This window comes from Thermobia domestica, chromosome 8 (assembly GCF_964235325.1).
Source record: "Thermobia domestica chromosome 8, izTheDome1.hap1.1, whole genome shotgun sequence".
Lineage (NCBI taxonomy): Eukaryota > Metazoa > Arthropoda > Insecta > Zygentoma > Lepismatidae > Thermobia > Thermobia domestica.
The window spans coordinates 241,845,825-241,861,258 of NC_137461.1; the positions used below are offsets into that span (position 1 = coordinate 241,845,825).

The 15,434-nt window shown below is 35.7% G+C and overlaps 1 protein-coding gene across 1 annotated transcript in view; it reads right to left on the reverse strand.

Annotated features, from left to right (window-relative positions):
• The window catches only part of LOC145693509 (transient receptor potential cation channel subfamily A member 1 homolog), a 35,868-nt gene extending 25,342 nt beyond the window's left edge, over positions 1-10,526 (reverse strand). Inside the window, exons 1-2 of the mRNA XM_081769576.1 lie at positions 10,391-10,526; positions 2,130-2,713 (exon numbers count right to left, since the gene is read on the reverse strand). Of these exons, the coding sequence (XP_081625702.1) occupies positions 2,130-2,594 (465 nt within the window). The 5' untranslated portion in view covers positions 2,595-2,713; positions 10,391-10,526. The remainder of the gene's footprint in view (positions 1-2,129; positions 2,714-10,390) is intronic.
• Between the last annotated feature and the right edge of the window lie 4,908 nt (positions 10,527-15,434).

Consider the following 15,434-nt stretch of genomic DNA (forward strand, 5'->3'; position numbering starts at 1 on the left):
CACTTTGTATTCCTAGTTCTGAGGGATGCATTCTGTCCTATCTGCGCCTAGGTCTTCCTAACGGTCGTTTTCCTTTTAGACTTCCAGTACAAGTTTTGAAAGTGTTCCAACTTTCTTTCATTCAGATTACATGATCTGCCCATCTGACCTTTCTAGATTTGATGAAACTAATAATGTTCGGTAAAGTATAAATTAGATATTTCGTCATTTCTCTTTGGTCCACCTTTCCGTCTTAAGATTTTATTCTCAAATACTTTAAGTCTGCATTCTTTTCTGAGAGTAAGTGATTATGTTTCACAACCATATAGTACAATATGAATGATTATCATTTTATATTTTTTATACTTCAAATTCCTCGAAGGGAACAAAATATGAAATAAATTATAGGATTACATAGAAGGATGATCGTTAAATTCGACCAATTTTCAAAGTGTACTTACCCTCTGAAAAGCCGTGCGACCACCACCGGTTATGTTCTATCGGATCAACATTATGAGCTATCATCTGACAATCACAATTTTCACTGGAAAAAAGTACGTACGTTGGAGTACGGGAATACAAATATCATCCCATTCCTTCCTGTAGATCTCGCATATGTCAGTGAAGGCGAGGCTATAGACGTCGTTTTAATCGTATAAATACGCAGAAATTCATTAGTTCCACCAGGCCCTTCCACCATGCCCTTTGTCATTAAATTGATTACTTTGCCCTGGTTCATGTCAAGATAAAACAGGAGAATTTGAATGGAGGATTTGCCCAATTTGAATTCCCGCCTGATTTTTATTAGCTCCGTACAAGTGAGGTATATTTTTCCGACAAATTGGTGTCGTGAAAAATTGTTGCATATAGCCAGCATTATTTTCATGCATTTGTCCACAGTATATATCTCCAATTTCTTCTCGTATTCGTATCCGATGACAATTACGATTCGGTGTGGAAAATTTGCTTTGAGCTGATGGTAAAAACCCGTCACGTTCCTTGCATTTTTCCTGAATAATACCCGTTATGCGTGAGATAATAATAGGACTTACCCAATGTGAAAACCGTCTTCCATTTTGACCCCATCAAGGATATTTCGTGCTGTGTAAAGAAGTTTATCTTACACTTAGCAATATGCCCGGTTCTGAATTATGCACAATATGCCAAAACAGCAACATGCGTGACAGTAGAGTAGCCTACGTCAGATTAATCTCTGATCCGTATCACTTCGGTGTTATGGATTTTTCTGGCCTATAGAAGTCAACGAAATAAACTAGGCACCTCAGACCGCACTTTCTTTAGTATTCTTAAATATCTTTTTCTTGCCAAATGTTTCCTTGTAGGTCTCATTTGTTTTTGCCTGACTATAAGATCTTTACCTGTCGCCACTTCGATAAAATTAATCAATTATAATCACGACAATGTCTCACAATCTGATTGTACGAAAAATGTGTGTGGAAAAATTGTTACGATGTATCCTTCCCGATATTCGGCGTCATTTCACTAACACCAACAGGATATTTTCGACATCTTCCAGCTGAGGCACCACACTGACAACGACGCACGTTACATGGTACTAGCGCAACTACACATGTGAGAGCAGTGTTGCTACGTCGTTCGTATATAAATGGATCAACCTTCTCAAATTAGTTTAATCAATTTGTCTTTAACAAAATGTAAACGTATTTATAATATGAAATTGACTGAATTTTTTTTAAATGTCACTCTAGATTAAAACTTTAAATGAAGAAAAAGGAAAAAAGAAATGTGTTACCATTTGTTGTTGTTCGCGTGTTCCCAATGGTCGACGTAGTTTGAAATTGTTAACTGCAAAAATAATCAAACACACGTTAGCCCCACATGGTTTAAAGTACTGTTGTCCAATCAAGAATTTGTCGTTATTCATCCAATAGTTTTGATCTCGCACTCGCAAAACACAATATAACTTCTCTCATAAGATCTACGTTAGCAAATAGAGTTTGTTGGCAAATGGTCGGCTTAGTGAACAATTGAAGCGTATGACCAACGTTTGCAGTTGGCTAGTCTACCATTACACTATGTTGGGTCTACTGTCTGTGTTATTGTAGAATCTTTACTCTCTGTAAGATAACAAATGTGTTTCAAAAAGCTTATGTATAGGAAATACTTACGCCACGCTCAATTGGAATATCCTCAAATTCCGGAATACATTTGTCACTTGTTGCATTCCCTGGCGGTGGAGGTAATTTTGAACAGCGGTTGTTTACATCCGCTCCTTGGGTTATTAGTACCTTTACGCATTCACTTTCACCCTGTCCTGCTGCTAAATACAACGCAGTTCTTCCAAATATATCTTTAATATCGACTTCGGCTCCTTCTTCTAGTAAGAAACTAACAATCTCTGTATGACCGAGACATGCTGCTAAATGAAGAGCAGAAATACGCACTTCACCACATAGAATATCATTCACATTTATATTGCTTTCTATCATGGTTCTTAACCTTTCCAGATCGTTTCTTTTAACGGCTCGAAAGAATTCAATATTATCCAGTAATTGTTCCGTCTCACTTTGCGTGAGTGATGCTCTTCTTTCTCCCCCATTGGAAGCCTTGGACCTTCGACTTGATTCTTGCATTCTTGCTGTCACAGTAAACGGTTATTTAGTGTCCAAAAAGTTACTATATTATTTCCACGAAATACATTTGAACTAGTCCTAAATGTTTCGTCGGGCAATGTATTACGGAGACCAAATACCTGCAAAATAAAATACGCGTTAGACATAATGATAAGTGAAAGTTTTTCAATTGTAAAAAGAATGTCGTTTTTCATTGACCTTTTTTGGTAAACCTCTACTATTGTTTTGTAAAAATTTCCTCTAGTCCACACTCCACATTTTATGGTCCATAAGTTGGAAACCAAATCTTACAAACCAAACAACTTCACAAGGAAGTAAAGCAAGTATAACATAAAAGTTTATATACATATTGAGCGCTAGATAAATATAACTACGCCATAGCTGAACTTGCAAATCGAAAATTAGTATCAATAAAATATGAAAATTTCAAAATACTCAATACGAAAATATTGCAACACAGAACATCGAATTATCAAAATATATCGAAATAAGGAAAATATCAAAACACTGAATACCAAAATATCGAAATAAATAAAATATAGGAATATCGAATATGAAAATATTGAAATAACGAAACTATCGAATTATTTACTAGGCCTATCAAAATATAACGGGAAATATTGGAACACTAAATATCAAAGTATCGGAAAATGTCAAAGTATTGTAAAATATCCAAACAAGAAAAATGTAGCAACACCAAATATCAAAATGTTGAATACAGAAAATTTTCAAATACCGAATATAGAATTGTCGAGAAATGTCGAAGTACCGAATGTCAAAATATTGAAATTAAATAAAATATCACAGTGTTGAAATATCAAAACGAAAAATGTTAACATATCGAATTATCGATTTATCCATAAATAATAATCAAGATATTGATTTTTCAATATTTTGAAATAACGATCTATCGATATATATATATATATATATACAGTAAAAGCTCCTTATTCCTGCTTCCTTCATTTGCGTTTTCACTATTCGAGGATTAAAAAATGCGACCCAATTCCTATATTCGCGGCTAAAGGTTTCTTTATTCGCGGATCTAATCAGTACGTACATACATAATAATAAAAAGGATTCCAATAGATATCCAACCCAATATCCTTTGTAAACGCCGTCAAATGGACCAATAAAATGTAAAATTGACCTTATTACAACTTTGCCTAAAGTATGTTGTTAAATGATATCGTCGCTGTATTGGTTCGGACTTTGACATAAGCCGCCTTCGCCGCGATCGGTGTTTTTGAGAATGTAAACAAACAGAGTGAAAGCAACCTTATTACTCAATGAATAAAGTATATTTTTAAACGCCACCACATCATTAGACGTTCCGTCCTTTGGTAAGAGCCGCTTGCCGTGTTTTATTGTTTCGTCTTTCCATTCGTTACAAAAATTGTGATCGAGTAACACGTCTCTACCGCTGTCTTCCTAATTTATACAGTAATGTCAACTAAAAAAAAAAATGAGAAACGAGTTTCGACACGAAAAAAATCTGTGTTACCGTTTAAAGTGAAAATAGAAATACTTGATCGTTTACGCCTTGGAGAGTCGTTTACATCCATATCACGCTCATTCAATGTCAACGAATCAACTGTACGATCGATAAAAAAATCCGAAGATAAAATAAGGTCGTCTGTAGCTTCAACTTCACTGTCAGCGAAAATTGTTCGTGATCCAGCAATTGAAAAAATGGAAGTGACGTTGTCATTATGGATCGAAGACCGCAACCAAAAGAGGGTGCCCCTGAGTGGTCCAATGGTCCGGGAAAAGGCAAAGCGTCTTTACGCTCACTTTAAAAATCCTGCGGGTAGTTGTAGTGGTGAATGTACAGATGGAGGATTTCAAGCATCGGAAGGTTGGTTCAATAAATTTAAGGTGAGACAATCATTGCATAACATTAAAATCGTTGGAAAACATGCATCTGCAGACACTGCTGCAGCAGAACGATATCCAGAAGAATTTGCAAACTTAGTAGCTCATGGAGGATACAAACCTGAGCAAGTATTTAATGCAGACGAAACTGCACTGTTTTGGAAGAGAATGCCAAACAAAACATTCACTTCTAAAAGCGAAAAGTCTGCTCCTGGATTTAAGGCAGCAAAGGATAGAGTTACACTGCTGCTATGTTCTAATGCATCTGGAGATTGTGTCATTAAACCACTGATGCTTTACAGATCGTTAAATCCTCGGGCTTTAAAAAATCAAAACAAGGACGACCTGCCAGTGTTTTGGTGTGCTAATAAGAAAGCGTGGGTTACAAGCGCTATTTTTTGTGACTGGTTCCGGAATTGTATTGTTTATGAAGTTGAAACTTATTTTAAAAAAAAAACAGAATTTAGACTTTAATGCAGTTCTAGTTTTGGACAATGCACCAGGTCATCCTCGCGAACTTGAAACTATGGATCCAAATATAAAAGTGACATTTTTACCTCCCAACACGACGGCTTTGCTTCAACCTATGGACAAAGGAATAATCCAGGCCTTTAAGCTCTATTACATTAGACGAACCTTCAAAATCGTATTGGATAATATGGAATGTAATCCTGATATGAATATTATGGAATGCTGGAAGAAATTTGACATAGCAAAATGCATCGTAAACATAAAAGAATTATTGGGAAAACTGAAGCCAGACACATTGAAGTCATGCTGGAAACAACTGTGGCCTGCTCTGACTGCAGAAAATGACGAAGAATGTGTGCAAATTCAAACTTTGACTGCAAACAGCCGAAATTGCGAATGGAATACGACGAGATGGGTTCGAACAGATAGAATCAAGTGACATTCAGGAATTACTTGAATCGCAAGATGAAGATTTGACTGAAACCGACTTGGAGGAAATGTTAAATTCACAGCCCATTGAAGAAGAGGCTAAAACAAGCACTGGAAATGTGACATTTAATTTGAAAAATCTTAGTGAAGGTTTAAGAATGACAAATTAGCTTTGTGATTTCTTTATGAAAATTGATCCGTCTATGGAACGAAGTCTTATTTTAAAGAGGCGAATTGCTAATGCCACTGCTGAATATCAGTCTGAATTGAAGGAGCTTTTAAAAACTGCCAAGGAAGTAAAAATTACAAAATTCTTTAAACCATTGCCTAAGCCTGAAAATAATAATTAATCAATATGGCCAAAAACTTCAATTACAGTAAATTGATTTTTTATATATGTATTTGTTTTTTTTTTATTTTCTCACCTAGGAACGTATCCCCTATAATCCCATATAAACTACCATTCCGTATTCACGGTTTCTGTATTCGCGGCATATTTATGGAACATATACCCCGCGAGTTAAGAGCTTTTACTCTCTCTCTCTCTCTCTGTCTGTCTGTCTCTCTCTCTCTCTCTCTCTTATATATATATATATATATATATATATATATATATGATTGCTCTGATCTTTGACTTCTATAAATTGAATCAGAAGGATGATGGATGCGTATAAATGACAATGGAAGAGTCAGGAATGAAGACTAGGGTAAAATGGAATAAAGTGAACAAGGATTAGAAACACATTATTGTATACTAGAAACATATATATGCTAGGATGAAACGAAACGAGAATTATTGTATTAAAAGAGATACCTGCCAAGATTAGAGAAACACATCATCATAATAAGTCATAAGTTTGCAGTCTTTCTTAAAGATCAATCATCGCAGCACCCATAATTTATAACCCTTCTTTCCCTGTTTTACCTTACATTATACTATCTCTTCCCAAATAATCGTACCCATTTTCTTTTCTCATTTTAAGTTGTTTTGGTCCTGGGTGGTGAACAAACACCATTCTATCATATGTTACGGATACCTGTTAGAGGTTCGGAAACCTAGCAGGCCAGGGTAAAAGACATATTCAGAATAGAGCATTCCTAGTAGCGCTGGAGATATATCGACAATCTAATTCTGTTGGAAGATGGAGTGGAATAAAAAGTTGACGATGGTTGACGTACGATGAAGTAATCATACTTTTCTACATAGAAACTGTGTAGTTTATTCTCCCTCACATCAAAATGCCAAGTGTGAGTCCTATTATGGGAAGTGTGAACACAGGATGGATTTTCTCTATGACCTGCATATCTCTAGGGACACGCAAGTAGTTATTACTGTTTCTCTGAATTCCATTTGCCACTGAAGCTCGCTCGATATCACTGAAAAACGTTCTTGGTAATGAGATGGTGTCAAGAAAATGATGCAAGAGACGTAGATTACCCTCCGATGATAGATTGTTTAAAGTCCATGAGTGTACAAGTAGAGTCTATGTGGCTATGAGCTAGCAATGGCGGTCGATATCTTGATCCTTCTGTCTGAGATGTCCTCGGTGAAGCACTAGAGGAACGTGTGCTGACAAAACACACCTGCATTGTCATTGTATACACCACTAATGGAACACTGAAACGTTAGCTCCCAGACGAACAACGCTTTTACGGAACGACCCTCCGCGTACTCGAAGCACCATTATATTTCGCCACGGTCAAAGTAATTTTAGAATAAGCGTTCGCTGGAGTCGTTCTTGCAATATAGACACAGACTGTGATCCCCACACACGACTACACTGACCGCCTTTTCCAAGTAGGGACTTGTATACTCCAAACTTCTAGAAATATGCTATCTATTTTAACCGATGTTCTGGGACTTTCAAACTAACAAGGGAAAGGTGTGATGCCACTCAGAGATAATTGCACCAAATTTGGTGTAGGAGTAAGTAATGAAAATAGAAAAGAACATGTGGAAGAATTCGTTTCGCAGACGTTCAGAATCAGAAATATTAGGCCCTACAGTTCTGCATAAGTACGATCTGTCAATCAGATATTGATGGGACGGAGCCTTTGCTTGCTGTTGTGATCAGTGCAGAAGAAGTCAAATAAAGTAGAATGAAAATAGAAGGTGAGGTGAACAGAAAATGCGCCAATTCCCGCCCTCAGTCCCACCAGGCTAATGTCGGTATACTAAACCTATCAACTGCCCTTCCCATTACCCACCGTTTCTCTTGTCTATTGAGTCTCTATCACTAGTTAACTTAATGAAATGATATTAAGAAAATATATACACAGAAATAAATCGATCTCGAAGACGAAGCTCGAATCTGCGACTTGTACTTTCTGAACTGGTCAATGGAGCGTTGAGGCTTACTAAGCCATCAAGGTGCTAATTGATTTATAGTAAGGAGGCATAAACAGATCTGGAAGAGTAGACTTGTGCTACCTGCACAACACAGTATTTCACATTCCTATAAATTGCGGAGCCTACACAACACAGTATTTCACCCGGTTACATAAGCGGTCAAAGCCTACAAGTTTTTTTTTTTTTTTTTTTTTTTTTTGATTGGATGAGTTCGGTGTATGACTCAAAATTTCATCATCATAACTCGGGAACCGAAAGCGTGTGCAGCATAATAATTCATATGCTTATACAGAGTGACCGAAAAGCAGGTATATATCCCTGCATTGATCAAGTATAACATTCTAGCTTATAGGTTTATTAGCTTCGACTGTTCCGAGCTTAAGATATAAAGTAAAAATACAGTAAGAACAATTGATAGAGAAACTAAGTCTACCTGATGGATAACAATTAGAAATGATATTTTAAAAAAAACAATGAGTTGATCAGTACGGATGAGAAGATACTGTTAAACCTACTTTTGGGTCACCCTGTAAAAGTGACCAAGTTCTACCACCGGGGCTGGCCCTAGCCAATTTACCACAAGCCAATTTACATAATTTGCCGTTCCCGAAATAACAAATCTTAAAACGACGATTTTAGGTATGGTATCCCATCATGAATAACGGAGGTGAGGAAAAACCTCGTAGCACTCTTTCTCAGAAAAGCCCAAACACTACAAATACAATCTCGTTGTGTCTGTTTTAAAAATATAATTTACTATTTTAGCGAAAGATAAAGCAAACACACCTGAAGAGGAAATATAGTAATTTTTGGGGGGGAGGGATTTAATATCGAATTTCCATCTCAATATCTTAGTTTACAATTCCAGTCCAATTAGCTCTTATATCTTTATTTCTTAATATTCCTTCTATATCTGTTAAAAATTAAAAAAAAAAACTTGTTTCCACCTTAAATGATAAGGAACTTGTTTGTGACAAAGACAAGACCAGTTTTCATGTCAAAACTGTGACAACTAACTAAATGGAACAGGTCTTTGTTATTGTTATAGAATTGAATTCTTGGATTTGACAACAATCAAGCAATTCATGCTGGGATTAGTTTGACCATTTGCTTTAGCACTGTCCATGTGACCTAGAATTAATGCGACATAAACATGTTTTATGAATGTATTATTCAAATAGAAGGTCAGCTTAGTAAATTTAATTACCATCATGAAGTCTATTTCCAATAAGTAATATTTATTTTAGATAATATAGTTATGACAGATTTAGCCGCCCCTCAAAATTTGTCACCATGTGCAAATGCACGTATTGCAGATATGGTAGAGCCGGCCTCGTCTACCAGTATGCAAAATTTGAAGTTGGAACCCGATTTGATGAGTTTGGTTGAGCAAATATCTTACATATATATATAAGATATAATATACTATATATACAATATATAATAATAATATATATACTGCTCATGATTTTTCAAGTATAAACAAGATTAAGGATGAAAATGTTTAAAACAAAATCTTCAGTTGTGTTTTTAAAAACAAATTTTACGTTGAACAAACCTATCAAACCTTAATTTTAGACGTAAGAAAATGGTAAATGATGTGACTTTTCATTATTGTAAACGTATTGTGCAGATGTAATTAAAATTTCGTATAAAATATAAAAATAAATAAAAAAGTAAATGTAAGACTTTTTTTTGTATTTAATGTTAATATTTTATGAATGTTTACTCCCCTTTCCCACACATGCTTCCTGGTATGACCATAGTTAAAATGTGCTTTAGTTGTTACGCAGATTATTATTACTATTGTTATTATTATTATTATTAAAATAGAGATTACTGCTTGGAAAATATACGAATAAGAGTGCCGAGTTATAGTGTAAGAAGTCAACCGACATTGGCAGGACTAAATTCAAAACGCGAAATATTAAGAAGAGTGGCAATGTCTTATAACAATTTAAAATGAATACACATTTTATTGTTATTATATATATATCTTGAAAATATCTTTAGTTATAGCATTTTATTCACAGAACCAATTTTTTATGTGAAAATACGACAAGACGTAACCAGGGTCTTTCGTATACCGGATACCACATTTTAAGCAAGGTTGACCCATTCTTCACATGATAGTTAAATGAATCTTTACTTGCCATAGTTTTGTAAATGGCATATTATGATATTAACTGTTTCTGTTTTAATCTTATTGTATAATCAGCTTAAATCTTGTAACTGAAAATATTAACCTTCTGACAAGGGCCTTAATGAGCTAATATTCATTCTATACTACAAATTTTCTAGTTTGTTTTAAATGCTGGTATAATAGTTTTAGCACAGTGTCGTAGTCTATTTTGCCAGTTGTTCACATCACTGAAAATAAAGTTATTATTATTATTATTATTATTATTATTATTATTATTATTATTATTATTATTATTATTATTTGTTGCTAGCTTATTTAAAAGGTCTTTAAACTATGCTTTTGAACATTTCCTAAATTTCTAAAGGCCTTCCTTGAGTCATCTTCTCATGAACGTGTCTGAATTCTTCATATCTTAAACTACTCAGTATCAAGACCTTACTGTGCAAGAAATTTTGGTGTCAAAAATGTGAGGTGAAATATTCACTCCACCTAATTGATCTATACCGATGGTTTATAGTTAGTACTTACATGCTTTTATGCTTTTTGGATGGAAGACAGCATAAATGCTAAATCCTTGCGTTGAGGTTATAGTTAATTTTAGTTTCTCCACAGAAGCACCAAATCCCGACACTAGTATTCGGAGAAAAAAAAAGGAGAATGTTAAGAACACGTAAACCAAACTGAAAGTAGATTTGCGAGTCACTGTCACGAAGCTTTTATCTTATCAAAGATTAATCACATTTAACGACTGTTTATCAGAAGCAAGATAATTTATATCTACGTAAAAAAAAAAAAAAAAAAATATTATATAGCCCTGACTCCAAGAATTACATTATCTTCACCTTGTTTACTCCTTCGATACAAAGAAAATCGAATTGTAACACGTCAATATTAAGATTTTCTGCGAAGGAAACACACAAGATAATGGAAAGTACTGTAGAAATAACTGAATTATTTTAATGTGGATGATTCATGAGCTTATTTAATTGGTCATAGAGTTCTCATAAATTTCACTTATGTGGAAATATTATTTATAAATATCTTCTTGTATGCAACTGAATTGATTATTAATTATAGGCCTACCGTTTTTTTTCTATCAACCAGAATGTCTTTGAAGGAGATGGATAGAATCCCTTCCTCACTTCCTGTTTTGAATCATCCCATCTTCTCGTTACACAATATATCCCAGAACTCAAATTTTGAAACCCCAGAACGATTGATTGTGTCAATATTTTTATGATCGAAAAATTTAAACGATTTTGGATAGGAAGAGGACACGTTTTCGCTCGTAAAACCAAATTTACACCAATTGTCCTAGCGTTTCGAAATTTAGATTCTGTGTACATCGAATCCATGCCCTGGGATCCGCTGATAAGAAACTTTTTTGTCTGGCTGTGTTACATACCCACAATATCCAAAATTGCTCAATTTTTTTTGCCACCCCCGCCCCTTAAAGGAACAGAATGTTCAAGGTTAATCGATCTGGGGTTTCGAAATTTGGATTCTGTGCAACAAAATACATCGAATTCATAACCTGGGGTCCAATGCACTAGAAGTCTGCATGGTTCGGAATTTTTAGGAAGAGCCCGGCCCGGCCCGTGAATTTACAATGTGAGGCCCGATCTGAGTCCGAAATATGTTTTAGCATTTAGGCCCGAGCCCGACCCGAGGTCGCGTGAAAATCAAATGAGCCCTAAATAAGCCCGAATTACAGAAAGTTAATAATTAACGCAAAATTGTATTTTTATTGACAGCAATTAGAGGTTTAATTTTGCAGTTGTGCTTTGAAAGTTCTCCAGAAAGAACGGTCCAATATATATCGTTGTACAGTATATTTACAAAGTGAGGCCCAAAAAGACCCGAGAAATATGGTTGTATATTTAAAAAATTACGACAGGAGCCCGGCCCGGGCCCAAAGTTATATGTGCTTTGTAGGCCCGAGTCCGGTCCGCGGGCCGGTTTGGGCTTAGGCCCGTGGGCTCTGCCCGAGCCCGTGCAGACCTCTACTGTGCACATCCCACACATTTAGGATTAATATATCTGAATTTTCCAACTGCGGCCACACTTCCACCTGAGTAGCTCTTTATAGGCCTGCATATCATAAGCACAGTGCTAAGGAATATAATTATTGTGTGCTTAGATTTAACCATTTAAATGTTCAAATATACAATATATTCATAAAACACTTACGTAGTAAAGATAGGCAGAAACAACAGGATCTATACGTATGGGAGGAATCGATAAAGAACCTGAGTATCATATCAAGATAGCCAACCATTACATTCTTTATTGAGCGCTTTTAGCACTACGATAGACTACTAAGGGAAGACAATATACTTGAGCTTAAAAAGGAAGACAAATCAGGGAATTTCGCAAAATGTAGGCCTATGCAAATGAAAATTTATATTCTACAAATACTTGCATTTTGGGGAGGGAGTCTAAGAGATGGTGATGATGAGAAGAACTATAATAATTGAATAAAGAAAGTAGGAGAAAACTGGAAAATCTCGAGAAATCCCATGCTGACAGTGTTTATCCACAAAAGTAGAACATATTGTAACCCTACACACACTAAATATGTTTGCCGCGGGTGGGGGTTGGGGGGATGTTAGCCGATCCAAAGAGCTTCATCCAATACATGGCTCAAACAGTAGTCTTATTGGTCAGATTAAATGATGACGTATATACAGGTCGATGACATGACGAAGTTTCAAGTTCAACTTGTACTTATTACACACTTGTTTATTTCCTTTACCTCTCTGATACGTCTGTATGGCAGAGAGAGACAGATAACAAAATTATTATGTTAAATGTTCAGTAATTAAATCTTCATTCTTGCTAATTCTCTTTGTCATGCAAATATATTGTGCTCCAATGTATCTTAGTTTAATATACAGGGGCGGATCCAAGGGGCTATATGGGCTATAGCCCCCTTGAAGCTCAAGTATACACTGGATAAAAGGGCTTCAATCCTAAAGTATACACTGGATAAAGCGGCAAACTATGGTTTAGCCCCTCCCTTGATCATATCCTGGATCCGCCCTTTTACCATCTACAATTTTTCATTACTTCACACACACACACACACACACACACACACTAATTACTTGATCATGAGACAATGATAACAGGGATTTACGTAAGATGGTGGGTGGAAGACTTTATAATGCAAAACCTTTGCTTTATTATATTCATTTATCATCAGAGGTACAAATAGAGAAGATCTCTCAGGGTCAGACGCGGCTCATGAGAGAAGTAACGCCGGTAGAAATTATCGCTTCACAATAAAGGAAGAAAAGTTGAAATGAAATCTTCCAGTTTTAAATTCCAAGGCGTAAGGTTAAAAAAAAAAAAATGTAGTGAGAATGAATGAAATGGTGGAGTGAAGAAAGTAGAAGGTAACAGGCGTGTTTGTACACCACAAACCCCACTTAGTGCGAGCTGGGATCGAACCAGAGTCCCTATGCACTAAATTCGAACGCTCTACCACTGATCCTTTCCGGCTACTTCCTCATTCTGGTCTAGTGGTTAGCGTGGAGTTTCGGCGAACATGGTCCAAGGTTTGATTGTCGGTATGTGAACATTGAACGCGTTATGCAGTTTAAATTATGCCTTAAACTTGTAAATCCACGTATTATTTAGCCACAGGGCTGTAAGTTTACGTTAAACTTCAACAACAAACAACAAGATGGGATAATATCCATACATATCCACAACCAAATTTATATTTCTATCAAGTTATAATATGTTCGAATATTGTTGAACAGAATATGTTGTCATATCATTTTCTTCCTGGATTATAATTTTTCTTTCCATGTTCTTAAAGATTTATCAGGTTACCACGATGTCGCCAGCCCATTTACCGATTTAAATCTCTCGTGAGGAGCTGCTGGGCTAAGTGCCAGAGCGCTTGCTTCTGGTGTGTGGGGTCCACGGTTAGATATCAGCTCTGATCAATTGGACTGTATGCTGGACAAACATTATGCTCGTAGGATTTTCTCCAAGTTCTCCAACTTTCTTCATTCCATCATTATTATATACTTCATTATCATCGCCTTCGTTATCCTCGGTTCGTAATAGAGGGACGTTAATCTAAAAAGTAACAATTGTTACGATTTTATTGTAACTTAAAATCTGTTATGTTTCAATTGAATTATATCAAAATACGTACGGCAAGGGGAACAAACACATTTTGGTTTCAGCACTAACGTTTGTATCGCAAGTTGGTCGATGAGGAAATTTAGAATAAATAAATAAATAAATTTAAACAAATCGGGTTTTAAATAGGCATAATGATTATACATACTATACAATGTTTTGAAAACTCGTATACGACAAATATTGCACAACCAGCTCCGGTGTTTGATGGGACCCTAAGCTATTGAAAGGGGTTCTTTATACGTCAACCTTTAGGGGGCCCTTATACGTCAAACTTCATTTTTTAAGCAATAAAATGTTGCCGTTATTTAGGTTTGAATATATGCTACTTTATGGACCTAATGGATATCTACCGGTAAATGAAAACAAGGGCTCATTACAAGGAGGGTTGGGAAACGAGGGCCCCATTATAAGCGGGGCTGGATAACAGGGGAATCATTACAAGTGGGGCTGAGAAATAGAGTCCTATTACTTGCTTCGCAAAAGCCTAGTACATAACAATACAAAACACCATTGTTGTATGTGCGTTTTATCTTATTTGCTTTTTCTTGTTGTTTGGAAGTTACATTACGATCAGATTTTTGCTTTAAAAAAATTTTTGGGCCCCCAAGCGAGTGGGGCCCTAAGCTATAGCTTGTTTAGCTTATATGTAAATCCGGCACTGTGCACAACGTAACGAAAAGAACGGGAGTCACTGAAAGCGAAAGTCCTTTTTTTTTTTCTTACATGAATAGCAAAACCAAGGATGCTAACATAACATAAGGAGTCAATGTCACCATTAAAACTTACAGAAAAAGAAACAAAAAAGTATCAGAATTTGACACACGTAGTTCAAGGTATGACATTGCGAAAAATTTACTAATTTTGGTTACGTCAAGGTCTTATTTTTACCTCTTCAGATTATGGTTTTGTTTACTTTTTTTTTTTTTTATTTTTCAACAATTGATGACACAGGAGTCAAGGTTGAGTTCATTCATCAAGCTCCTAAGAATGATTAGCTAATCTTTGATGACTGACACAATAAGAATTACTTACCTGAAAGTCGTATGAAGAAGATCTGCACTGTTTTAGAGATATAAACGCGGTTCTTTTATTATTATGAGAGAAATTAACACCCATCATTTGCCATGCTTTGCACAAAGAACTACTTTCTCCAACAAGATAAAGATATAATAACTTCCTGTTTGTTAGGATATACAACTTCAATGCAGCGAATCCTGGTTCGATTACCCGTAGGAGTATCTGGTTTGCATTCAACATTAATTTCTGTGTCCACATCTCGTACATCCTTGGTGTTGAAGAGGGACGTATGATATTGTTAATCAACATGCTCATTACACATTATCTGAACAAGAAGTTGTGTGACCGGCTACGGTTGCCAGATTCCTCAGAAAGCGAGAGAGAGAGAGAGAGA